This window comes from Plodia interpunctella, chromosome 30, assembly GCF_027563975.2.
Source record: "Plodia interpunctella isolate USDA-ARS_2022_Savannah chromosome 30, ilPloInte3.2, whole genome shotgun sequence".
NCBI lineage: Eukaryota > Metazoa > Arthropoda > Insecta > Lepidoptera > Pyralidae > Plodia > Plodia interpunctella.
The window spans coordinates 1,163,755-1,191,039 of NC_071323.1; the positions used below are offsets into that span (position 1 = coordinate 1,163,755).

Sequence of the window (27,285 nt, forward strand, 5' to 3'; positions counted from 1 at the left end):
TTCATCAAAATCCCTCCAGTAGATTTTGTGTGAAAGAGTAACCAAGAAACATACATACACACATCCTCAAAAACTTTCGCATTTATTTAGTAGGATTTTTTTCTTGTGTTAATGGCTCCATCGTTCGCCAAAGCTATGATTTTGCTAACGTCAAAGTTGAGTTAATACGCACGGTATAGTAAAAAGGATAAAAGACTTACTTAAAGGTTATAATACAATAACAATAACATCAAAACTCTCCAAAGGGCCTCTACGTGTTGCATACGTATCCCCACGCAAGCCTCTCAAAGGACTGGACTTAGTGCCGTGAATTCCAAAAGAGGAGAAACAAAATCATAATAAAAACTCTTATTTACTAGCGGTAGCGGGAGCGAGGTGATCATGCTCGACCGCCACAAACGGAAGATCTTCCCGCAAGGCTAGGTGCAGCGCCGGGGAACCGGACGGTTCCCATGGTGTCATGTCGGAGGTTATATATATGCTTCCAATCGAAAACGCACTGTCTGCGCGGTCTAGGCTTGTCAGCTTCTGTAGTGGGTCGACCGTAGCGCCATCTGTCCGTAGAGCCGTGGATCACTTGTGTGGCTTGTTATCCGTTGCGTTTGGTCCGCTTTTTAGGTACATCTTTTGGCGTTGTGCATGTGGCGTGGTAGATGAACACAATATCGATACTGTAACGAGGCTTTCAGGCATGATTGATTTTGGAAATTATTCCTTCCTCAAGAAATTTGACGGATAATAATGACAGTGCGGCCGCAGCGGTCGAAAAATTCTGAGAACATAGAGTTCGCGGCACGAAAGTAGTCCAGTCGCGGCGCTACTGTCGCTGCAGACAACGTTGTGGCCTATGTATTGTTGATAGTTTCTGATATTGTCACGCGCAGACTTATCTGGGAAAAGATAATGTTAGTTACCTACATAATTAACCAATCTATAATAAATCAAAATCAAATCATTTATTCAGAAATTAGGCCTTCACAGGCACTTTTTCACGTCATATTCTAAATTAAATGATGTTTTTACCATAGCTACAAACTACTAGCATTTCGGAACGACCACTGCTGAGAAGAAATGCCGAAAGAAACTCATTCAAACAGTGTTGGTCCCTATTATGCCAGAAGGGCTTACAATTTTTTAAATATAGATTTATGTATAATTTTTTATCAGTAATATAACAATGTAAGTACACAATAAAGTACATGGTCAAAAGGTATACTGAAATATATTATGATTGTGATCAAGTGCCGATGAAAGGAAAATATATATACCTATATACTTATTTATATGTATAATTAACCAAACAAAAAAAAACTTTTAATAAAAGTTCGAGCTGATACCACAAGAGTACCTACTATAAATAATAATAATAAATATATTAGGACAAATCACACAGATTGAGCTAGCCCCAAAGAAGTTCGAGACTTGTGTTATGGGATACTAACTCAACGATACTATATTTATAACAAATTCAAATATAGATAAACATCCAAGACCCGGGCCAATCAGAAAAAGATCATTTTCCATGTTGACCCGACCGGGGATCGAACCCGGGACCTCTCGGTTCAGGGGCAAGCAATTTACCACTGCGCCACTGGGGTCGTCGAGTAAACTAAACTACTAAACTCGGTATACTATTTTCGAGTGGCGTAACTAAAGGGTGTCGAGTCAGCAAATTGCCTCGGGGCCCAGTCACAAGGGGCAGCCCACGCAGGCTATTGAACGTCCTTTATGTTCGATCATGATCATCAGACATCAGAGTTTCACTATTTTTATAAACTATTCACTAATAGTAATAGTCACACTATTATTATATAGTGTTAGCTTACTTATTTCTACATTACCGATTATTTGCACTGACAGCTGTCAACTGTTTGTTGACATTCATAACTCGATTTTAAAAAAGTTACTATAGGCCGGCCGGCATATATTATCTGTGTAAAAACGAGGCGCCAATTTTTACGTTGTATTGTTTAAAGATAAGTAATATTTTAATGGAAAAACTGTAAGTAAAAGACTCTGTTATTGATAAAGTGATGTGATTACATGTTATTGAATGGCACCAAATGGTTTCTCCAATGATAATCTGATATTTTGATCTGATACTAACAATAGTAGAATAGAATAGAATCATTTATTTACAAGATTTACATAGATCTGAAGTCAACTGTAACCAGCCTGCACGCAGCCGCGCAAATATTAATAATAATACATTAATTGAAAACAATACTATAGCAATAAAATGTTTTTTAAGTTCAATGTTTATCGTAAATATTACTCTATAATACAAGAAAATGTATTTCCATTCAACCATTCCGTTTTTTTTTGAAATTCTTTCTATCAGTCAATTTGGTAGCGGATTAAATATATGTGGTATGCATTTTTCTTATAAATATATTTACATCGACGTGGCTGATATAGTTTACATATAAATAAGTGATTAACTTAATTTTATTTTACATAATATATATATATAAGTAATTAACTTAACTGTCTATTTGATACTTGGGACAACAATTATTTTTGTAGCATATTAAATGTACCTTTGTAATATTAACGTTTTGTTCATTTCCTGTGATATATATTAGTATGTTATGAATAAATTTATTTCTAATTCAATTTGAAGTAATGTAGATGCTCTTTTACAAAGCAACATACCTAAATGTCTAATATACATACAATAGAATAAGAAAAGTGAAGAATTTTCTATAGAAATAGGTAGTACTCACTTTTGTGGGTACTTAGTTTCCTATACTTACTTAGTATCCTTTTTTCATGTTGTGTACATACAAAAATAAATAAATAAATACTATTATATAACGCAAGATTTTTTGCAAAACGCGAAGTCTCCGTATTGACATTAATAAAAGTTGATATAAAAATATTTAGAACAGGACCACTCCATATCTTCCCTTGGATGTCGTACGAGGCGACTAAGGGACACACAGCCTAGGCAGCTGATAGGCAACAATAGCATTCCCAAGGAGGACTTGAAGTGAGAAAGGCGGCCGGTTATAAAATCACAGGCGAATCTTCAAAGTTTTACAGGTATTTTTTTCGCTAACTCCGAGCTACGCGGCTTCCTAACCCCGAACGCAACCGGGATCATGCAGAATGAGACGAGAACATAAAATAATTTTGCATTATTATTATTTAAAACAATTGGCCTAATAGTGTAAACCAGGCTTTAGTTATACTTTAACTGAGGTCAATGAACGCAAAGTATAATAATGTTATTAAGCCTGGTTCACACGCGCGTCAGTAAGCAATCTTAGTTTATTTTGTGTCAAACTTGTACTGTGATTGTGTACATTTTAAATAAATACCTTTATATTCAGAAAAAATCCATCTATACTGTTATAGTCCATTTACACTTTAAAGAGGTAAGCGTTTGTGACTTTGTGAGTTTGTATGTTTGAGGCGGGTACCTAATCTCCGAAACTACCGAACCGATTTCAAAAACTCTTTCACCATTAGAAAGGTACATTATCCAAGATTGCTATAGGCTATATTTTATCTCAAAATTCCCACGGGAGCGAAGCCCCGGGCAACGTCTAGTATAAGATATCCATCTTCCTTTGCAGTTTGATATAAAGAGAACATGTGGACGTTATAAAACGTCATCGTATTGTAACGTGTTATGTGTTTGCTTCGTGGTAGGCCTTCAGCCTTCTTTTATATTATTCGTTGCGTCATAATTAGGATTACACATAGTTATTTATCATAACTGAATGAGTTATTCACTAGTAACATTTCGATTACGTCACGGGGTGCGTGACGATAGTGACAACATTTTCATTTAATCGTTCCACACAGTCCTCGAACAATTCGCCAAACTTTGACGGGTTCGGTATAAATTGTTGGTTTTTCATTGAGGTAAATAAATTCACCCGTAATAACTATGCCACAACTATGCCACAACTATGCCACAACTATGCCGAAATTATGCCACAACTATGCAATGTTCACGCGTCCGCGTCGGCATGTGTCTGAGTTAGGTAGGAGACAGTGTGGAGCTTGCATGATATATAGCAGCTTTTTAATTACTCCTGAGAAAAAAAACAATGTTCTTCTTTTGGAGTATTCAGTATAACACCGTTGTCAGATTTTATTCAGTTTGCCTCAAAAAGCATCCGACATAATTCTTGCGACTACGGTTGGCAAGATACACACTATTTGATTGAATGAATTTGAATTTGAATTGTCAATCAGTTTTCCTTCACCGGAAGCAAGTGGTGGTCTATGAAAACTACTATACATGAGTCAGATTGCTATATAACCTATTGTGGCGCGAGTAGGTTTCGAACCTGGGACATTTCGATCACAAGCGGCTTCTCACTTTTACTTCATGAATCTATAATTAATATCTTGTCGAATAACCAAAGCTAAATTCATTTAACTAACATAATATTCTACAAATAGATAATGTTATGAATCACAAGTCATAATTATCTATTTGTGGAACATTTTGATGCTTAATAAATTAATTTATTAGTTTAGCTGACGAGCTCAAAGTTTTATATTATTATTATCCAAAGTAATATCTTCTCACTCTATTCTTCTCCATCATGTTCATCATGGCTGAGGGTCGTGGTCATTACGTAGAATGAAACACACAGTAATTTCTTAGCACTAATAATGGAGTGGTTTACTATTGCCTTCACAATTTCACACATATTGCACGATGTTTACCTTCACCGGAAGCAAGTGGTGGTCGATGACTGAAATGAAATTACTATACATGAGTGAGGATAGTATATAAACTCATGTGGCACGAGTAGGGTTCGAACTTGGGACCTTTCGATCTACAGGCGGGCGTCTTAACCATTACACCACCACCGCTTCATTTCACATTCGAAACCTAGTTGCACACTTATGGAGATACATACTCGTACTTGAATTTAATTTTTATTTAATCAGTTTTTTCTCTCTGTTACAATATTCCGTAAACGCATCAAAGAGTTTACTTTATTGCGGCAAATTGAGGCTTACATTGAATTATTTCTAGTTTAATATTTATACTTTATATATATATATATTTTCCATAGCTTCCATGTAATTTATCTTTATTCCTTTTTTTTTACATTTTTTCCTAAGTAATTATATGTTTAATAAATAAATAAAATAAAATAAAATAAAATTCATTTATTTCGGACAACAAAGATCCATATACACGACTTTATAACAATTACATAAAAATAAATACAATCTAATACAAATGAAAATTAAATAACCATAATAATTAAAAGTAACACATACAGTAAAATAATAAAACATAATTTGGAATAAAATAAAATAAAAATGTCAAATAATTAAAAGTTTAGGATGTCAATACCTCCTCAGCGGCATAGACACCGCGACATGTCTTTCACAGCAACACCGGGTGTATGGACAATCCAGTCGGTCGGCTATCATGTTCAAAATGACATTGGAGCTGGTCCGTACTCTGCGCACCAGGGACGCACTTCGCTTACGCATGGCTGCATGAAAACAGTCTGTTCGCGCCTCCGCAAACATACCCGAAGCGCTACAGAATCGGGGCAGCCCCAATATCACTCTGAACGCGTTATTGTAAAGGACGCGGAGGTCATTGTAACTCCTTTTAGTATAGTCAGCCCACAGGCTGCAGGTATACAACGACGTACAGTAAGCCCTGAACAGCGCAATTTTGACCTGCCGTGAACATCGTGCAAACCTGCGGGCAATCATGTTGGCTCTGATTGACAATGCCCTCCGCTCCCTGTCAATGTCGGCATTATCCTTAAGGTCGGCAGCTATAATAGCTATAATAATATTAATGCTATTGTTTGTTTCTGTTTCCGTACATATTAACTTGTTTATTTTGCCACCTTACCTACTTTTGTACTTGGTTCCAGCTGAAAATCAGCGCCTTGGCTCGATACCATGGCACCATGCTGAGCTGGTCGCCATTTCGGCTTACGTATTGTATTAGATCTATATTCGTTACTCTTTTGTAGTTTACCTTTAAGTGTTAATGTTTGGATTTTATGTGTTTGCCGAATAAATCTTTCTTTCTTTCTTTCTTTTCTTTCTCTAGGCGAATACTATTAATTCTGTGGGCTAAAAGCATCAAATTATAATATTAGATAATAGCAATAACAACGTATCGGAATCAGGGTTTATTGTGATGTTCGTAAGACGCTGAAATATTGACAAGAAAATCGTCCAATACGACCGTTGGCTGTAAACTGAAAGGCCTCGGGTCGGGGAGTAAAAAAGAAAAAATAAAAATGTCGTAAAAATGCCATCGAGGGATAATATAAGTGCGGGGTGTGCGGCGCGGGGGGGTGTCGCTCAAACTTCGAAGCCGTTTCGAAAATCGATGACGGAGCGCGTGTGTGAACCGTTTTGAATTTTGAAGAGAGAATATTTTAACCCCGCATGAAAAAAGAAGGTTGAGTTTTATTATACCTGTGGCATCGTATCTCCAAGTTTATCTCATTGAAAATGAATTTATTTAGTTTTTCAGCCGTAGGTAGGTATATTATATATTTCTTTGACGTTTGAAAAACAAAAGTTTTGGAATATCGCTATGGTGGTACTCTAAGACTAATAAGTATAATAGCCACTATGGCATGTTAACGGCGCCTTAGCAAAAGGCTTTTGCCAAAACTCACACGGAATAAATCGCGGGCGATCGTAATATGTTCGTCAAAATCACATTTACTATATTACCAAAATATTTTACTATGTTTTAACGTAATATAGAGTAAACTTAAATATTTTGGCTGAAATGATACTACCAATACCTAATACTTATTTACACCTGTACAACTACTAAGTACTTTGTCTACTTTAAAAAATAATTTAAAAAATATATAATATCAACTTCGCCCGCCAAAATCGATTTCGGCGCGACCCCTTTCAAAATAAAGGGTATTTTAGGTGGGATCGTAAAAATCCTTTTTCAGAGACCGTCTCGTGTGTATAGATAGGTATGTATATTTTTATGTCGTATCGTAATATATACAATCTTCTATCTCTCTCATATTCATCTACGAATGACGAAAGACGGGAACGTCTTCGTTCGGTCGGTTCGGACTGTGACGTCGCGAAACTCGGGGTCAGAATTTAAAAATACTTGTATGTCATTCTGTCTCATTTATTTAAAAAAAAAAAAAATCAGCTTCATTTGCAAATCTCACACGTTTTAAAACAAATCTCTCTTATTCGAAGAACACAAAATTAATCACAAATAGAAAACAAAAAGTGGCTATTCTTATCAAAGTAATGACTTTTAATAAAACATTCTGGAGTAATGAAGATTCTCACATCTTGCAAGCGATTTTCCGAATTAGGTACTACATTCGTCATTCGTTTAACCAAACATACTTTTGAATTACTAACTGCACCCCGGTGCTTCGCTCCAGTGGGAATTTCGGGATAATAAGTACCCTATGTGTTATTCCAGATTATATTCTGCCCGTGTACCAAATTTGATAACAATCGGTCAGAGTAACAAACACACATAAGTACATCCACACAAACTTTCACATCCTTACATATTATAATACAGTGTCCTCTGCCACGTCTGTCTGTTCGCGATAAACTCAAAAACTACTGTACCAACTTTCATGCGGTTTTCACCAATGGATAGTGTGATTCCTGAGGAAGGTTTTGATGTATAATTTATTACGGTTTTACCCGAGCGAAGCCGGACTGGGTCGCTAGTTTATAATAATTAGTAGGATTGACGACCTCTGTAGCGCAGTGGTAAAGTTCTTGCCACTGAACCGAGAGGTCCCGGGTTCGATCCCCGGACGGGTCATGATGGAAAATGATCTTTTTCTGATTGGCCTGGGTCTTGTATATATATGTTATAAAATATAGTGTCGTTGAGTTAGTATCCCATAACACAAGTCTCGAACTTACTTTGGGGCTAGCTCAATCTGTGTGATTTGTCCTAATATATATATATATATATATATTTATTTATTACAATATATCACATTATCCTTTTAGTTCAGGGTCCTAAATTGAACTGCGCTGCATTGGTCTACCTGCCTCAGTGTCTGTCTGTCATAGATTTTTATGGTTCCAATCTCAAAAACACCGCTCATGCGATTTCTTCATAGTCGTATTCCTCATGGCTGAGGGTCGCGGTCATTACGTGGAATTATACACACACAACAACTTTCTTGGCATTATTAATGGAGTGGTTTGCCATTGCCTTCTCCATTTCACACACAAGTTAATAATCAACCAGTGTGCAGGTTTCCTCACGATGTTTTCCATCACCGGAAGCAAGTGGTGGACGATGAAAACAACTAAACACGAGTCAGTTTGGTATACAAACTCATATGGCACGAGCAGGATTCGAACCTGGGACCTTTCGATCCACAGGCGGGCGTCTTAACCACTACACCACCACCGCTTCATGCGATTTAAATCTTCATTAATATGCAAAAATGTTACGTTTAAACAGTGTTGGGCCCACCCGGTCGTTTTTACTATTGCCAAAACCCACCAATCCGGATTGAGTCCGCGTGTCATGGCCCAACCTCTTTGTCGGTCAACAAGGTCGACCGATGCCCTAGCAGTGGGGGACATTGAGATGGTAATAATTACCTAACGATGTATTGAAGGGGGGAGGAAGTGGTTTTAACCACTACGCCATAGGTTGTTTTCACATCAAATCGCTTCGAATTTAAATAAAACTAATACTCTAGTGAGCGGGCAAGTGCATGTGTATGTAACAAGTTTCAAAAACGTAATTTTTGACATTTTTTATTATCGTCAAGATCTTGTTGTAAACAGTTGAAGAATTCCCTCGTTGGGAGCCGATCATGGGTGCACCATCAGGTTATGATTATCATAATAATGCATTGTCATGGAAACTGAAGCGACACGTGGGAAATGTCAGCTCTGTAGGGCAAGCGGGTGTGATCGAAATTTAATTTGCAAGATGTGATATCTACTAATATATATCGGGACAGGTGAAACTAAATAATTTATATAAATAAGTATATAAAAGAAGACACCGAATGACTGACTATTGTAACGCCACGCATTATGACCTCTTTAGTCATATCGCGTGCGCGTTGGCATGATTTTTATTTCTTTCATTCTAAATTCAAAATTTTAAATTATTGTTCCACTTGATATTTTGAAATCACATTTTGACTCATTCATTACCATAACGATATCGGCACGTACCACACGTACGCTGTAATAATATATATATATATATATATATATATATTATAGGTCTGTATTTTATTTATTAATTATATTATTATTTTATATTATATTATTATAACTGTATTATAAATATTATATTATAACTGTCTGCCTTTGCTTATTCCTACTCCAACCCTACCTGAGATTACCCTACCACCTAACAAATGGCACAGCCTAAACCGCTGGGCCTAGAAACTTCAAATTTAGCACGTAACCTACGTGGTCTAGGGTTGCAACAAGGATTTATTTAATTCATCCTCTAAAGGGGTAAAAAAGGGGTTGAAAGTTTGTATGGGGAAACCAGATTAGTTAAGGAGTCTAAATATTAAAATCACGCGGGCGAAGTCGCGGGCAAAAATTAGTAGCTTGTATAAAGTTGGCAACAGGACGTCTCACAATGGAAGCACTGAGGAAGACCCTGCGTGGGGTAAGGTGAATCCTGTGCGTGAAATGAGGCAACAAACCTCATAACTTACTTCAGTTAGATGTTATGTCCTTCATACACATACAATAGTTCACCAAACTTTGGCAGTTTCTATGTACATTGCGGGTTTTCCCTTGTAAATAAAAGCTCTCACACAAAGAACGCAATGTACGTTTATTTGCGTTGACATTTGTCTGTTTGAGCGATACTTTATAGCCGTCATTAGGTTAGTATGTGAGGATGTGATGTGAGGATGTTTGTACTTAGTGACGCAAAATTTACTGGATGAATTTCGATGAAATTTGGTATATGGATATTACTACTTTTTGGAGCCTATTTTTTAGCACACGGAAGTGAAGTCCTCGAAAGACCAAAGTAGCTTAAAACGGTGGTTTAAGATTAAAATTTCTTTTCGTGATAGTTTAGTCAATATGAGCATAGGTACGTCGTGACAATGCTGCCAGCCTTCTGGGTACGCTACCATGGGGCAAAACATGCAGGATATTTTTTATTTATATTTTTAGATTAAATTTATTTTGTTTTATTATACTTAATAATATTAGCAGGTAAGTTATAAGAATTATTATTAATTGCTTTTTTTGTAAAAAAAAAATTACCTACCTTACGCACAATGGGCACCATTGGCACAGTATATTGACCCCTGGTCTTATAAACATATTTTCATAGCTACGCCACCACAGAACTGATTTTCTCTACTATAATATAAGTCTATCTATAGAAAAAAAAACTTCAAAATAGGTCGGCTTCACACACATTGCCCAGGCAATATACGATTATAATAGCGGAAGTGTATGAAATAGTAAATGTTATAGAGTTCAATATCGTCCGAACAGAATAGACGACTGTCTCGTTCGCACGTCCGATCGCTTTCGAGTTTTCCCGTTCACGACCCAACTCAAAATACGCCAAAAGCCAAAAATGACGTCGAGTAGAGCCAAATGTTGTTTCGATAACAGTGTCTCGCGTTGTTTTCTACGGATACCGCGCGCCCACTCGCTACTTATTCTTTGGAATTTTCCAATCGACTGATTACCGCTCATAGTAAGTTTTACAAACAAATTCGTACCTATCCGTTTCACATTTTTCGCGATTAGCGCCAAATAATAAAGACGTAAGTGGCAATGTCTATAAAGCGTATTCTCGCTCAGCTGTAGATATTAACCGGCTAAATAAAGGGTGACCCTTTTAGCATCTATAGTGTACAGCAAACATTGGGTCTTCAATTGCGCCGGGTTATATATTAGAAAATTCTGACAGCTCGGGACCGTCACAAGAAAATAATGTCGTTTTTATTACATTTTTTGATAAATTATATTTCTAGTTTCGATTCGGCTACGATCCAAAGGCATTATCGATTTTACTTTTTAGCGCGTGATTGTATTTTACACTTTTTTGAGAGATACAGTGTATGCGCTTTCGAAAAACATAAAAATTTTCACAGCGGTCGAAAGTACTTTGAGCGAGCGTAAATTGTTACAATAATTCAGTTGATTGCACAGTAATACGGCACCCGAATATGGGTTAGCGGCAAGGAATTCGAAGATCTAGTGGACATTAACAACTGTGATATTTAAATGGTTGGTTCGTGTTTATATTTTGTTTGTTTTATTAGTTTGTGTTGGTGCATTCCGGTCGAGAAAGTGTGTGATAGTATCGAGTGTTTTTGTGAGACGGATATGATGGAAATGTACTCAGCTGGTAGGAGTTGCCTGACTGACGCCGGCTGTGTATGCTGAAAACTCATTTTCGTAAGTATCTGTCTTATAATTATGAGAATATGATTTGTTAATCTTGACCTGTCAAAGACATAGTTATACGAGCTATCAAATTAGATAAACTGTCCAGTCTGTGACACAAATCTTTGATTTAAAAGACCTTGGAGGACCGTCACATTGCTCAAAAGTTTATACTAACATTTAGATGGAATGGTAATTTTATTTTTTTTATTGAAGTACAAGGTCTTATTACAAATTGTTTTTTTGGAGCTGAATGGAGAAATCGAAAAAATGAATGGCCCAAAAAATAAAATACAGATCTGGGGTCATTTATCTATATATATATAGATAGATAAAAAGTTTATGTACTAGTACTGTATACATACAGACAACATATCAGATGTTTATATATTGCACCTATCCTAGCTACTCGGACTCAGATCCAATAGGAATTTAGGAATAAAAGTCTCTATTGTATTCCGCGTTATGTTCTAACCATGTACAAAATCTTATTGAAATCAGTCTAGTAGATTTAGCACAACCAAATTATAACCACATGCAAACTTTGGTACAATTTTTTAATGAATAATTAGCAGCCCATCCACGCTTAGCTCAGGAAAAATCATAATAAATCATATACCTAAACCTTCCTCTGAAATCACACTATCTATTGGTAAAAACCACATCAAAATCTCTGCAGTAGTTTTTGAGTTTATTGCATTCATCACACAGATGCAACAGAGGGGCATTTTTATAATATATGTGAATCTTCTTCATAGTCGTGTTCCTCATGAATGAGGGTCGTGGTCATTACATGGAATGAATCACACGTAACAACTTTCTTGGCATTATTAATGGAGTTTTTCCTTCACCGGAAGCAAGTGGTGGTCGATGAAAACTACTATACATGAGTCAGACTGGTATACAAACTCATGTGGCATGAGTAAGATTTTAACCTGGGACCTGTCGATCCACAGGTGGGGTTCTTAACCATTACACCACCACCGCTTCTATGTATGAAATATGTAATATGTGTAATAACACTATATTAATTGTATAATGAAATGAAAAATGTATTATTGGTGTAGACAGAAAATTTATTTAATGAAGAAGACAGTTTGACAGTTAAAAAATGCATATATATATATATATATATAAACTCTTGGGTTATTGACTGACTGATAGACAACGCACAGCCAAAACTAGTGGGCGTAGAAAGCTGAAATTAAGTGTGTAGATTACTAGGACAGTGTAGGGGAGCACTAAGAAGGGATTTCCTGAAATTCCCACTCACTCACATACGAAGTTGTGGGCATAAGCTAGTAAATTATAAAACTGAAGTAAACAAGAGTTTTCAAATGAAAATTATGTTTCTAACAATGTGTAAGGATGATTATGAGGTACAGGAAAAGATTGTGTGACGCTTTATGAGATAAGCACTGGAAAGAAAAGACAACAAATGGAAAGTCAATGCAGCTTTTGTCCAGAGACACCTAGGGCTTTTCTTGTTTTTTTTTTTTTTAATCCTTCTTGACTACTATTAAATGGGTAGTGTGCATCCACATGCACATACATGTTTTTTTAATAAAGTTGAATGGAATAAAAGCTGAAAAAAACAATTTATGACCCAACATGAGGTCATTATGTTAGTATTTTTGCCTTTGATTTGCCCTCTGGCTAGCTCTGGCGTGATAACCAACACTGTTTCAATTTGTTTACTTCTGTAATGCTAGTAGTTTGCAGCTTTAAGAAAATAAAAAGGACCAACACTGTTTTCATGTGTTTCCTTCTTCTGTAATGCTAGTAGTTTGCAGCTTTAAGAAAATAAAAAGGACCAACACTGTTTTCATGTGTTTCCTTCTTCTGTAATGCTAGTAGTTTGTAGCTTTAAGAAAAAACTACTAGCTATTGCCTATGTTACTCTCTACTCACCAAAAATCACCTGAATCCAATGCTCTGAAATTTAGACGTGAAAGGAATGCAAACAAATAGAATTTCACATCTGTAATACAAACTAGATATTAACCGCGGCTTCGCCCGCGTGAATTTTCCATTGAGAATATACTTTTTCCTGGTATGTATAGCAGCCTATGTCCTTCTCAGTACTCTTAATTATATGTGTGAGAAATTTCAATAAGATCCATTAAGTGGATAAATCTTTAAGAGGTATCAAATTTACTTAATATCACATTTATAACATTAAGTTCGAAATGAATTTGATTCAAGAGTAACCTCCCCTATTCTACCTCTACCTACTTTTATTTTATACAAGTTATAAGCTCGCGACTTCGCCCGCTTGAAATTATCACAGTAAAATTTATTTTTCCGGGTTGAAAGGCACCCTATGTCCTTCTCCATACTTTAAACTACATGTATGCAAATTTTGATTTGAAGAAAATTGTTTATGCAGATAAAGTGTTAAGAAAAAAACTTACTTTCTCATTTATAATATTAATTAGAACTATATGTTATCGACTTTGTGGATGCAATAATATATTGAGTATAGATGTGAGAAAGTTTGTGTCAAGGTCAAATTTTATTATTTATAATTTTTATTTTAAATCTTTGCAACGTGGTAAAAAAGTTTTTATTTTCTTCTTACTTCCCTCGAGGACTGTTTTCCGCAGTTAGGCCTCCTGTCTGGGCCCTTTCTGCGTGCGGAGTCTGAGCCGCTTGGTAGTGAGATCAGAATGACGTCCTGAGTAACTGTCCCAGTCAGGTAGTGCTTCCTTGGCTTGTCGACATGTCTCAAGGGTTTGCCATAATTGAGTTTATACGTGAGAGTGAGCGAATCCAGGAACGAACTTCGCGAAAGGGATCGGAGCCGAAGGTTATCTGTAATTATATATGCATTTTGTGAGTCTGAAACGGTTCTCCGACAATTGCTTCGTCTACGAACGTTTCGTCGTCAGAATGTCTCCTCTATTCTGTCGGCGAATCGTTCGTAGATGAAGGGTTCTGTCGTTCAAACGCCCGATGTCGAAACATTCTGTTGACGAAACGTTGGTAGACGAAGCAATTGTCGGAGAAAACCGTTTCAGACTCTCCTTTTGTTGGTGATCTAATTGATTAGCTGGATTTTATAAATTCAGGGAGATCACTGATATTTTACAATGAATAAGTTAATGCAAAACCTAGTTTTTTTGAAGGTTTGTGTAAAAAAAAGCACGCCTCTTTGCTTGCTCCGCCTAGCATATACATATATTTTAAAAAAATAGATAGGTAGGTATATAACTAAAAAGCTCAGTGTCTTATTATTAAGCGATTTTTTTGCGACTATTAAACATATTTTTTTTTAAATAAAAAATTAAATATCACGCATGTTATGCATGATAATAATGTGTTAGATTTGTTCTCGAAAAATGTTATTGACATTACAAAAGTCGATAAACTCAAAAGGACATTTTATATTTATGGTTCACCAGTGGTAGACTTTGGTACAAAGGTCGTCTGCATGGGTACTTTACTCTCGTCCTGCACTCTCTCAGCAGCGATTGCATTGTTGTGTTCCGGTTTGATGGGTGAGAGAGGCAGTGTAGTATACGTGGTAAAAGACACTAGGCCACAAAGTAGGCAAGACGCGTGTGATATCCCTGGTGCTGCGCACGTTAATTTTGTCACGTTAAGGTTGCCACCTGGTGGTGATCTACCTTGGGACCTGGAAGACGAAAGGACGGAAGGACTGCGAAGTCATGTGGACCTGTGCAAGGACAGTCTAACCAGATGCGAGTCTAATTACCCATGAGGACTAGGTTTTTGCAGGTGGGCCTTTTGTTTGGGCCCTTTCTGCGTGCGTGTGCGTAGTCCAGCCAGCCCTTCTGGTTCAGGAAGCGGAGCACTGCCGAAGATGTCCCTGGATTTCCCAGGAGCTTCTCTTGTTGATGTATGACAGAGATGAACTGTCTGTGGAAGAAACAGGCCTTACGTCCAGCATTTGCCCAATCTATGTGCATGACGCTCCAAAGGGAACTCCCTTTGGAGCTAATATAACCTAATTATATCAAGCGGAACTGAATTTACCGATTATTTTAATTCAAGCTTATCTAGATTATGAGAAATAATTTTTCGGCGAGAGGTGCGATTCGACTAGTGATTCTGTGAACAAATTCGCGAAATGTAGGCTGATGTCGCTCCTCGCCACAAATTATGGAGCACCTAATAGCCGGACACGTAAAAGCCGGTCTTGATAGCCAGACATACCAGCTAGGATGGCCGGACATTTAGGTTTGAGCTAAGCCGTGAGCGACACACAATACATATCCGGAAAAATCGAATTTCTAAAATCGTTGAAGATGAATAATTATCTACGGCCCCAAAAGCAACAGAACACCGAATGATAGAGAGAATAATAAAAATTTTGAGACCCCCTATAGTTTGTGGTTCTCGGAGCGTTTCGACCGCTGCGGCCGCGCTGTATACATATATAGTAATGATACTAATGCATCAATTTTCTTGAGGAAGGAATAATTTCCAAAATCAATCATTCATAATTGACATTACCATAGTACAGATCGATTATTTTAAAGTCAGATAGTGACACTAATTCTTGTCTTTGTCAAAATCTCTAAAAAATGTGATGAAATCGCGGCGGTCGAAACGCTCTGGGAAACACCCATTTAAAAACTAACCCTATTTGGTGATTCGTGTGAAACTTCTTTCGGAAAACCTTTCTATATTATATTATTATAAAAAGGTAAGCGTTTGTGAGTTTGTATGTTTGAGGCGGGTAATCTCCAAAACTACCAAACTGATTTCAGAAATTCTTTCACCATTAGAAAGGTACATTGCTATAGGCTTTATTTTATCCCAAAATTGCCACGGGAGCGAAGCCCCGGGCAACGTCTAGTTATAAATACACAAAAAGCAAAAATGGTTTTATATGTTGAGTTTTTGACCAATCCGCAACATATGGTAAGCCAATTTGAGCGTATATTTCACAGACTGAAAAAATATGTATATTTTTGTTTTTCCCATTTAGCAAATGTACAGATTATAATCTTTTAACTGTATTTTCCATAAAGCTTGAATAGAATTAGATGAACCAATCTCTTGTTTGCTTGTAGCACGTCTCTTTCTCATTTTCACATCGTTATATTCGGAGCTGTGACGTCTTAAAGCGACGTAAAAATTTTACCAAAACATTTTAAGATTCGGCTATGAATTTATAAACGGCCGCCCGCCGCGTAATCGTTTTAAAAACGCCAACGTCGTGGGTGAATTTCACTAGCGTTTGAACGCGGCGTGTAGCGTTTCATTAGTTTCAGTTTTTATTAAATACATTTCTTTTTAATTAAACATTTACAAAATTAACATTGTGCCAGTACTTTACTTATTTATAAAATATGATAGTTAAATTGATCACTGTGTATGGTACAATTTAATAAACACTAATGAGAGCCCGCGGCGGAGTTCAGAACGCTCGTGAAATTCACGCCCAGTAGATTTAGCGTAGATTATGCATTACACACATCCTCACAAACTTTCGCATTAATAATATTAGATAATAATTATTACATAATATACTTTTAATATAGTCTTCATACATAAAATATTTTTCTTTTATCTGTGACTAAATGTTGCCCGCGGCTTCGCTCCCGCAGGAATTTTGAGATAAAATAGCCTATAGCAATCTTGGATAAAGTACCTTTCTAATGGTGAAAAAAAATTTTTAAATCGGTTCGGTAATTTCGGAGATTATCCGCCTCAAATGTACAAACTCACGTTTACCTCTTTATAATAATTGACATTAAATAATATAGATTATAATATAGAATAATAGAGACTAGATGTTGCCCAGGGCTTCGGTTCCGTGGGAATTTTGAGATAAAACATAGCCTAATAGCAATCTTGGATAATCGATAATGTATCTACGTAATGGTGAAAGAATTTTTGAAATCGGTTCGGTAGTTTCGATGATTACTCGCCTTAAGCATACAAACTCACAGACGCAAAAAATGCAGGTGTACCGGCCGTTCTCACAAATAGATAGTGTGATTTCGGAGAAACGTTTAGGCGTATAATTTGTTATAAATAATAAATAAATATATCAGGACAAATTACACTGATCGAGCTAGCCCCATAGTAAATTCGAGACTTGGTTATGTGGGATACTAAATCAACGATACTATATTTCATAACAAATACACATATAGATAAACATCCAAGATTATTTTCCATCATGACCCGACCGGGATTCGAACCACTCCCGGAACCTCTCGGTTCAGAGGCAAGCACATTTACCACTGCGCCACCGAGTTCGTCATCGTCGTGTTATGCTTTTACCCGAGCGAAGCTGGGACGTGCCGCTAGCAAATCAATGGAAATCCAAATCAAAAATTACCAGTACCGAAAACACACACACAATATGTACAAATTAAAATATTATCGCTGTTTGAACATTTTACGGCCCTTATCACGACGTTAATGTGTGTATGTGTTATTCTCAAATTCGTAGATAATATTTTATCTATACGCTAGAAATAGATGAATGAATTCGGAATTTTTACTTCCACGGTCGTCTGGAGCGTCGTTTTTAATCCCCGACGCAATAATAGGGGTGTTATAAGTTTGACCGCTAAGTGTGTCTGTCTGTGTGCGTGACACCGTAGCTCATCAACGGGTGAACCGATTTGCATGCGGTTTTTTCTATTTGATGTTTGATGAAAGCCGTTCGAAAGTTGTAGCGTAATGAATATTGAAAATCGGGGGAGTTTCAATTTGTCTAACAAATAAACTTGTTTAAATGTCAATAAGTCATCTAGGTATGTCATCTTAAGCTGGATAAAGAATTTCTAATACGAAAGAAAGATAGAATGTGCCAACGCGAGAGGGAGGTTCTCAGAGCGTTTCGATTCGACCGCTGCGGCCGCGCTGTCATTACAATTTTACAAATTTTAACAAAGACAAAAATTCGTTTCATTATCTAATCTATACTATGGTAATCTCAATTTTATGAATGACTAGATGTTGCCCGGGGCTTCGCTCTCGTATGAATTTTGAGATAAAATATAGCCTATAGCCATTTTTCTAATGGTGAAAGAATTTTTGAAATCGGTTCGGTAGTTTCGGAGATTAACCGCCTCAAACTCACAAACGCTTACCTCTTTATAATACAAATATTGATCGATTTTAGAAATAATTCCTTCCTCAAGAAAATTGACGGATCGTAATGACAGCGCGGCCGCAGCGGTCGAAAGGCTCTGAGCACCACCTGGGAGCAGGAGCTCCCGCGCAGATTCAAGTTCAGTTTTCAATTCATGCAGATTCAGCCAATCAATGGAAAGGCTATAAACTGCGACTTTGCTATTTTCATTTCTCACCATCGAGTCGATCCGCAGTGAGACGCAGCTAACCAATCACAGTGCGACGCTGTGACGCAACGACAACCACGCCATGTGATTATTTGCAGTCGTTAAAACCCGCCAATTCCCAATGGGCCGAAGTTATCCATGGTCTATACTCCTTATCCATCCGTTGGTTCTTTGAGGTATGTGCCGAGTGGGAACGTTTAAATGGCTGTTAATTTAGTTTGACAACAAAGTAAAAAAAATAAAAGCTTTTGTTGTACCAAAAAAATTACACTACGCCTAACATTTATATGTTTTAAGAGCTTTTTAAGAAGCGGATCGAAAGGTTTCAGGTTCGTGCCATAGAGTTTGTATACCAATCTGACTCATATGTATGTATAGTAGATTTCAAAGACCACCACTTGCTTCCGGTGAAGGAGAACATCGTGAGGAAACCTGCATACTGGTTGACAGTTTAGTTCCCTGTTGTGTATGCGACTATCTGCCACTAGATGGCGGTAAGTAGTCGTAAAAGTCGTGTCAGGAATAAAATCTGACACCAGTGTTTGCAATAACACACTCGATATGATGAGGATGATTTACAATTTATTTTTACAGCTATATTTTTTATTATTTATGTATTATTTTTACACGTTTAACTTTAATTTCTGGTAGTCGCCTCAGTAGCGGCGTAGACATTAAAGATACACACAGATCGACCATAAAGGAATTACGAAATATGAGGGCACTAGTTTCTAAGTAGCTGTTACATTTTTGACCTAAAATACTGAAGTTTGTATTCCATACAAAATTGTTGAATGGTGACGTTCTCGGTGGCGCAGTGGTAAAGTGCTTGCCTTTGAACCGAGAGGGTTCCCGGGTTCGACCCTCGGTCGGGTCATGATGGAAAATGATCTTTTTCTGATTGGCCCGGATCTTGGATGTTTATCTATATATGTATATGTTATAAAATATAGGATCGAATAACTAAATACAATAAATATATGATGGATATATATTATTTTACAAGCTTTTGTTTAGTTTCACCTGTCTCGTTGTATGTCCGTAATTAAATCGTGCAAGTTAGATTTCTCCCACTTCCAGTTGACCTGCAGAGTTGAAATTTCCCACGTCGCTTTAGTTTCCATGACAAGTCATTATTATGACCTGGTAGTGCAGCCCGGATCGGCTCCGAACGAGGGAAACTCCTCAACCGTTTACAGCACGGACGTGTGTTATTTGTCAGGCGTTAAATGACGACGATAAAAGCTTGTGGCAAAAATGACATTGTTTTATCATTGTTCCAGGACACGACACGACAAATAGACGTGTCCACAAGTACCAAACACCTGATACCAAAGCAAAAGTCAGACGATGAAAATGATGCCGCAGCAGTACTGTCTGCGGTGGAAGCATCACCACACCAACGTGCAGAATATGTTCGCACAGCTGCTAGAGAAAGGTTGGTCGAGTTTGGCAGGGTCGTCATGTAAAGTTGTACCGTACATGGCAAAAGTAGAATAAAATTATAGAGGCAGCTAGCTGCGCCCCGGGAATTCGCTCCCGTGGGAATTCCGGAGTAAAAAATACCCTATGTTTTATTCCAGGTTATATTTTACCCGTATACCAAATTTCATGACAATCAGTACAGTAGATCTTGCGTGAAAGAGTAACAAATATTGACACGTAAATCCTCACATTAGTATAGTTTGCCCGCGCTGGCAATCGAACCCAGGACCTCAAGATAACGGGCGGGCGTGGAGAGTGAATAGAGTTGCAATCAAGTCAAATCGGATACTCTTTTCCATGTGTCTAAAACACATAAAAAATATATATCTTGCTTGTATGACAGTGGGCACAAGTGACGTCAAAAATGTTGAAGTCGTTTTTTTTTTTTTAATTAAATACTTTAATCGAGAACAACAAATACTAAATGTTATCCAACAAATGTAATTTTTAAATTGCTGCATTTTTAAATTGTATATTAACCAGATTATATTATTTACCGAAGCACTTTTTTTAGAATTTTCGTCTGTCTGTCTGTTCAGTGTGATCTTCGGAACTGCTTCTCCGATTTTGATGTGATTTTCAGTCAAAGGTTAAGAAAGTCACGATGCAACATAATGATAGTTTTTATATCGGAATTCCACCGCTTAGTGGCCAAAATAAAGGGGTGCAAATTTATGTAAAACTTCCTAAATTTAAAAGCTTTTATTTAGTTTTCACCTGTCCCGATTTTTGCTTGTCTGTCTGTAATCAAATCCCGCATGTTAGATTTCTCCTACTTCTAAGTCGTCCTACGGAGTTGAAATTTCGTACTTCAAATTTTAGTCATTAATGAAGCGAGACACGTGAAATTCTAAATTTAAATTTGTTGGTAATAAAAAATATTAATGCACTAATTCAATTTTGGAAATTGCATTCTTATGAGGGTGAAATAGGGGTTGCAAGAATACGCGTTAAAATAATGACTTGAGATTCTACTTCTATTTTTTTTTAGTTCTTTATTCAATTTAGGATGATATACATCACTTATTGACGTCAAAAATTACTTAAACTAAGTCTACTGCCGGCTTCCAAAGCGCAGGTGAAGAAGAAGCGGCGCAACAAACTTCACCGCAGCCTTTTCTCCAAGGACGTCAATTAACAAATATAGGTCTTATACATTTTCGATTCTTTTCTTGGAAGGGAAATTCACGCGAGCGACACAAAGGTCAAAAGTTAGTTGTAAAAAGAAATTGATCAATTAAAGTAACATTTGATTATCGTATTTCATAATTTGAATGCATTATACATTTTATTTTATAGATAGCCATCTAATTTGTATTCTATTATAGGTGGCGCTAAATGCACACGTTTTATAACTTTGCAAAAAAAAACACAAGATGGCGCTGTGTGAGTTTTAAATGCGCTATGGATATTTATTTCAACAATCCCAATCCCATTTTAATACGAAGAGAAAACTGTTCCCGAGGGCATTTAAGTGGGCCAAATCGAGGTTAAACAGTTGGTCTTCTTCTTCATAGTCGTATTCCTCATGGCTGAGGGTCGCGGTCATTACGTGGAATTAAACACACACAACAACTTTCTTGGCATTATTAATGGAGTGGTTTGCCGTTGCCTTCTCCATTTCACACACAAGTTAATAATCAACCAGTGTGCAGGTTTCCTCACGATATTTTCCTTCACCGGAAGCAAGTGGTGGACGATGAAAACTACTATACATGAGTCAGATTGGTATACAAACTCATGTGGCACGAGTAGGATTCGAACCTAGGACCTTTCGATCCACAGGCGGGCGTCTTAACCATTACACCACCATCGCTTCAAACAGAGATGTTCTGTGACGTGACCTTCTTTTCCAGAGAGGTTCTGTGACGTGACTCTGTACTGTTCGTCGAACTTCGCATCGCAAGTGCCCAACAAGGACACTATAGATCCACAGCACATAAGAGGGGTGTCCCTCAGGGCGCACAGGTGGGTCCAACGCTATTTTTTCAAGTGAAAACTTCTTTAGCGGCGTTGTGCACTCTTTGTGATGGGTAAAAAATGTTAAACTCGAGTCAGGGGTCTCTGATCGAAAATTTTTTTTTTGCTATATTTAAGAATTAGATTAATTCCAGTGCATTCATATTTTAGAGCTAATATGAATACTAGTGCTAGTATCTTGATGCCAGTGCATTCGATTTTCGACCTTATTGACGTCATATTTGTTTTCTTTGATATCGTCTTGTCCAAAAATATTGATTAGGAAGATGAGCACAGGTCTGACAACTAGTGATGCCGAACGTGCGAAGTGGTCACGGAAATGTAAGAAGCGGACCCAGGGCTCCGACGTCAACGGCTGAGGAACACAACAGAGAAAGCGCTCAGATGAGCCAGATAGGAAATACCAACTATTACGAGAAATTGTATCAGCGATAAGTCCGCCTTTGCACTCGTTATGTTTGTATCTTGTTGTAACTTATAACTGCTTTGTGAATGGTGCAATAAAGACTTTATCTATCTCAGGGTCGTGTTAGCAGCGTGTTCGGAGCTGCTGGGCACGCTGCTCAGCGCTCACGAGGCGCAGGGAGAGCCGGTCCTGGTGATAGACGGCGCTGAGCCGCGTCACCTTAAAGCGTTGCTGGATTACATGTATACTGGCGAGATGAATGTTCATCATGTGAGTAGCGACTAGAGCATGCAATACCGGAAAGTTATCAATACCGGAATTGGTGTTCGGTACTGGAGACCTAATACCGGAATTCCGATACTGGTACCGGAATTTGTTTATTCTATAAATCTATACTTATTTATAAGAGAACATATATAGTGTGTTTAAAGAAAAGAACAATCGTCTAATCTTAATAAGTCTTAATTTCTTATAATATCAATCGAATTAATCAATCTAATATTGTTATGTAATACGTAATGCGAGATTAACATTAATTAAAATTTTACAATAATTTGAGATCAAATCAACGACCTACTTTATATAACACTAACAGCTACTAACCTCTCTTAAATCTAAACTAAATTGAATCAACATTCGTTAAAGTATTTTTTATTATGAATACCGGTATTACGGTATTTGTCCCTTCAATTCCGCTATTGAAATTTCGAAAGAATCTGTCCGAGATACCGGAATTACGATATTCCGGAATTCCGGTATGCATGCCCTAGTAGCGACCGATGTTGATCGTGTCCAGGAGAATCGATTCTTAAAACGAAGTGGCTTAATGTTCATCACGGCGGACTGCTACACTGGAGGTCCCGGGTTCGATCCCCGGGCAGGTCAAGATGTAAAAATGATCTTTTCAGATTGACCTGGGCCTTGGATGTTTATCTATATATGTATGTAATATAGAATATCGTATCGTTGAGTTAGTATCCCATAACACAAGTCTCGAACTTACATTGGGCCTAAATCAATCTGTGTGTTTCTTCCAAACTAAGAATTAAATAAACAAAATATTTTAATTATTTAAATATTTTGTTTATTTCTTAGTTTTATTTAATTTAAATATATTATGTATATTTAAATTTAAATATATTATGTGTATTTAATTTAAATATACATAATATTTTATTTATTTAATTCTTAGGCTTCGATAGTGTTATCGCTGATACTGGTGTCAGATTTAGTTATTCAAGACGCCTGAATGCGTCTCACGTGACTTTTATATTCGCCTCAAGGCTCCCTGGTCTCAACGTCCAACGAGACTCCTTTTTACTAATGAACTTAAGCTGTCACTTAAGCTGCGCAGGTTTTTTTCGCGATGTTTCCCTTCAACTGATACATGAGTCAGATTGGTGTACAAACTCACGAGTAGGATCCTAACCTGTGACTGAAACATTCGCGAGCGTCTTCACCATTACACCACCACCGCTTTTTCATGTGGCGTCTATACTAATATTATAAATGTGAAAGTGTGTTCGTTTGTCCGTCTTTCACGTCAAAACGAAGCGTCGGATTGAGGTGATTTTTTTTGGCGTGGATATAGTTTGAGAGCTGGGAAGTATCATAGGTTACTTTTTACAGCGGGTGGAGCCGCGGACAACGTCAAGTGCGTGTATGAATATTCATCGAAACATTTATTACATCTGAATATGCATGTTGCAGTCGCAGCTAGCCAGTTTACTGAAGACAGCGGAGGATCTCCGGATAAAAGGATTAACGGATATCCGGTGGAACAACAAGGACGAGCCCCCCGACTGTGATAGTGGTTAGTTACGTTTTAACACATCTAATGCTAAGTAAGTTTGTTTGTTTGTTACCTCTTCACGCTTTATCTACTCGACCAATATTCTTGAAATTTTGCATACATGTAGTTTGAAGTGTGGATAAGGACATAGGGTAAATTTAAAATTTTCATCGCGGAAAATATAACTGTTCCCATGGATAATTAACGCGGGCGATGCCGCGGTCAAAAGCGTTTGATTCAAATAAAATTGGAAAGATGGCACTAGTTATGAAAAATACATGTGTAAGTAATTATATATGAATTGTAATTGTTGTGTTGTAATTATATATGTATTGTGTTAGTATATAAATTGTACAGTCAACAGCACATCAACCTACCCAAAATCATGGCAAACCCGCCGGTATTACCGCGCCATAGAGATTCATGCAGGATAACTCAATGTGCTGTTGACTGTACGTAACGAGATATAGAGAGGTTATTTATTAAAACACTTCCCAGGTATAGTAACAGCGGTTCCGACGGAAGACAAGCAAGAGAAGCTAGCTGAGAAGCAACCGTCGTCGAAGCTCGCTTCGCCGAAGCAAGAGGCCAACCAGAAGCACGAGGTGTCCGAACTCAGGGCGTACGTGAAGAAGGACGACTGTGATGAGGGCAAGGCGGAGAAATATAACGTCAATGGTAAGTCATGTCATGCCAGATGCCTTTAGGCGTCTTGAATAGAATTAAACACCAGTGTTCGCACACAAGATAATGTTCAATTCAATTGTTTATTTGTTAAAAAATGCCATGCAAAACATCACGTGATCGATTCTCGAATAGACTAATTTAGCAAAATGACTAAATCTAAAATGGACTAATTCGCATCATGACTAATTCTTAGATAAATTACATGAAACAGAAAGACATTTCCTTAGTATAAATGTCTATATCGGGGCGTTTCTCAGAGCGTTTCGACCGCTACGGCCGCGCTGTTATTGCAATTTTTCAAATGTTATCAAAGACAAGAATCAGTTTTGCTATCCGGCTTTAAAATAATCTGCACTGTGGCAATGTAATTTTTTACTAATGATTGATTCTGATAATTATTCCCTTCCTCAAGAAAATTGACGGAATAGAAGATTTACATAGATCTGAAGTCGACTGTAACCAGCCTGCACGCAGCCGCGCAAATATTAATAATTAATATTACATTAATTTAAAACAAAATACTATAGCAACAAAATATTTACATAAGTTCAATGTTTATCATTCATATGCTCTTTAATACTATAAAATCTTTTTCCGTTCAACCATTCCGTCTCTCGTCGATCGTGTAATGACAGCGCGGCCGCAGCGCTCGGAACGCTCCGAGAACCACCCATGGATGAAATCTATCGTCCTTTACTTCCAGGAGGACCACCGCCGCTCATAAAGTTGAACACAAAAGAGAAGCACAGCCCGCCAAAACGGGAACACTCCGATTCGTAAGTTCACAAAAGTGATTTATTCACATCGATAAATTGTAAACTATGTTCTAAACGTAAATATTTTATTCAGGGTGTAAAACAAAACCCCCACATAGCCGTTAAATTGCACGACCTCGGTGGCGCTGTGGTAAAGTGCTTGCCTCTGAACCGAGAGGTCCCGGGTTCGATCCCCGGTCGGGTCATGATTGAAAATCATCTTTTTCTGATTGGCCCATCCAAGACCCGCTTGGATGTTTATCTATATATGTATATGTTATAAAATATAGTACCGTATATATATATATATATATTTCATCACAATCAATATGTTTCAGTATACCTTTTGACTATGTACTTTATTGTGTACTTACTTTGTTATATTACTGATAAAAAATTATACATAAATTTATATTTCAAAAATGGTAAACCCTTCTGGCATGATAGGGACCAACACTGTTTGAATGAGTTTCTTTCGGCATTTCTTCTCAGCAGTGGTCGTTCCGAAATTTTAGTATATATAATTTAGAATACGACGTGAAAAAGTGCCTGTGAAGGCCTAATTACTGAATAAATGATTTGATTTTGATTTTTTGATTTCGACGGTTCATAGTTTTACGTATTTTTCGTAAAAGATAAATAGATTAGGTTAAATTTGCAAATGATTTGTCACAAATTTTATAGTTCACTTTTTTCGATGATTTATCATACGAAGTCCCATGTCGTCACATTTACAAACTGACGAAATATATTCCGTTAATTTGCCACAACTAACAGTTCCAATCAAGATTACAATCTTACGTAATTTCCTATCGTTAGTTTAATTATAAATTGAGGAAAAACTTTACGTTTGCAAATAGATTGTAATCTATCGTTCGCAATCTCACGTTGGTACGTTGTCCTTTTTTAGTGACTCTCCAAGCCCTAAGCGACAAAGGCACATGAGCGGGACAGAGCATACGGACGACGAATCGCTCTCGCATAAATCGTAAGTTTTTTTTTTTTACATAATGACTATTATATTTAATTATTTTATACTAGCCGCGCCCTGAGCTTCATTTTCGTAGGAATTTCGGGATAGAAAAAGATACCCTATGTGTTATTCCAGGTTATATTCTACCCGTGTACCAAATTTCATAACATTCACGTTTTGTAGATTTTGCGTGAAAGAGTAACTAACATACATACACACATACACACACACACACATATCATCCTCACAAACTACCACATTTATAATATTACTAATATTATTTATAGTAGGATTTATGAAGCACGGAGGAGCTCAAGATAAAACATCGGTCACCCATCCAATACCGACCATTGTGAGTGAGTGTCTTAACCGCTACTATCGCACGCCGAGCGCGCAAACCACTGCGCCGTTGAGCTCCTCGCGCAGACAGTGAAAATAAGTGCTATACTCACGACCTCGATACGACCCCGGTGGCGAAGTGGTAAAGTGCTTCCCTCTGAACCCCGGTCGGGTCATGATGGAAAATGATCTTTTTCTGA

The 27,285-nt window shown here is 37.2% G+C and overlaps 1 protein-coding gene and 1 long non-coding RNA gene across 5 annotated transcripts in view; one reads left to right on the plus strand and one right to left on the minus strand.

Annotated features, from left to right (window-relative positions):
- Window positions 1-333: 333 nt before the first annotated feature.
- Window positions 334-10,490, minus strand: LOC135310040 (uncharacterized). Its single transcript, XR_010370315.1, has 2 exons — window positions 10,244-10,490; window positions 334-890 (listed from the first exon to the last, which is right to left on the minus strand). It is a non-coding gene; the product is annotated as an uncharacterized LOC135310040 (long non-coding RNA).
- A 69-nt stretch (window positions 10,491-10,559) lies between these two features.
- Window positions 10,560-27,285, plus strand: part of LOC128682480 (uncharacterized protein) — a 40,954-nt gene continuing 24,228 nt past the window's right edge. Inside the window, exons 1-9 of one of the 4 annotated variants that reach the window (XM_053767172.2) lie at window positions 10,560-10,684; window positions 11,256-11,391; window positions 19,952-20,106; window positions 22,010-22,121; window positions 22,656-22,809; window positions 24,250-24,352; window positions 24,830-25,009; window positions 25,722-25,794; window positions 26,684-26,761. In XM_053767172.2, the coding sequence (XP_053623147.1) occupies window positions 20,019-20,106; window positions 22,010-22,121; window positions 22,656-22,809; window positions 24,250-24,352; window positions 24,830-25,009; window positions 25,722-25,794; window positions 26,684-26,761 (788 nt within the window). In that variant the 5' untranslated portion in view covers window positions 10,560-10,684; window positions 11,256-11,391; window positions 19,952-20,018. Of the gene's footprint in view, window positions 10,685-10,749; window positions 11,392-19,951; window positions 20,107-22,009; window positions 22,122-22,655; window positions 22,810-24,249; window positions 24,353-24,829; window positions 25,010-25,721; window positions 25,795-26,683; window positions 26,762-27,285 lie in introns of those variants that run through there. The other 3 variants (XM_053767173.2, XM_053767171.2, XM_053767175.2) reach the window with 3 other exon arrangements.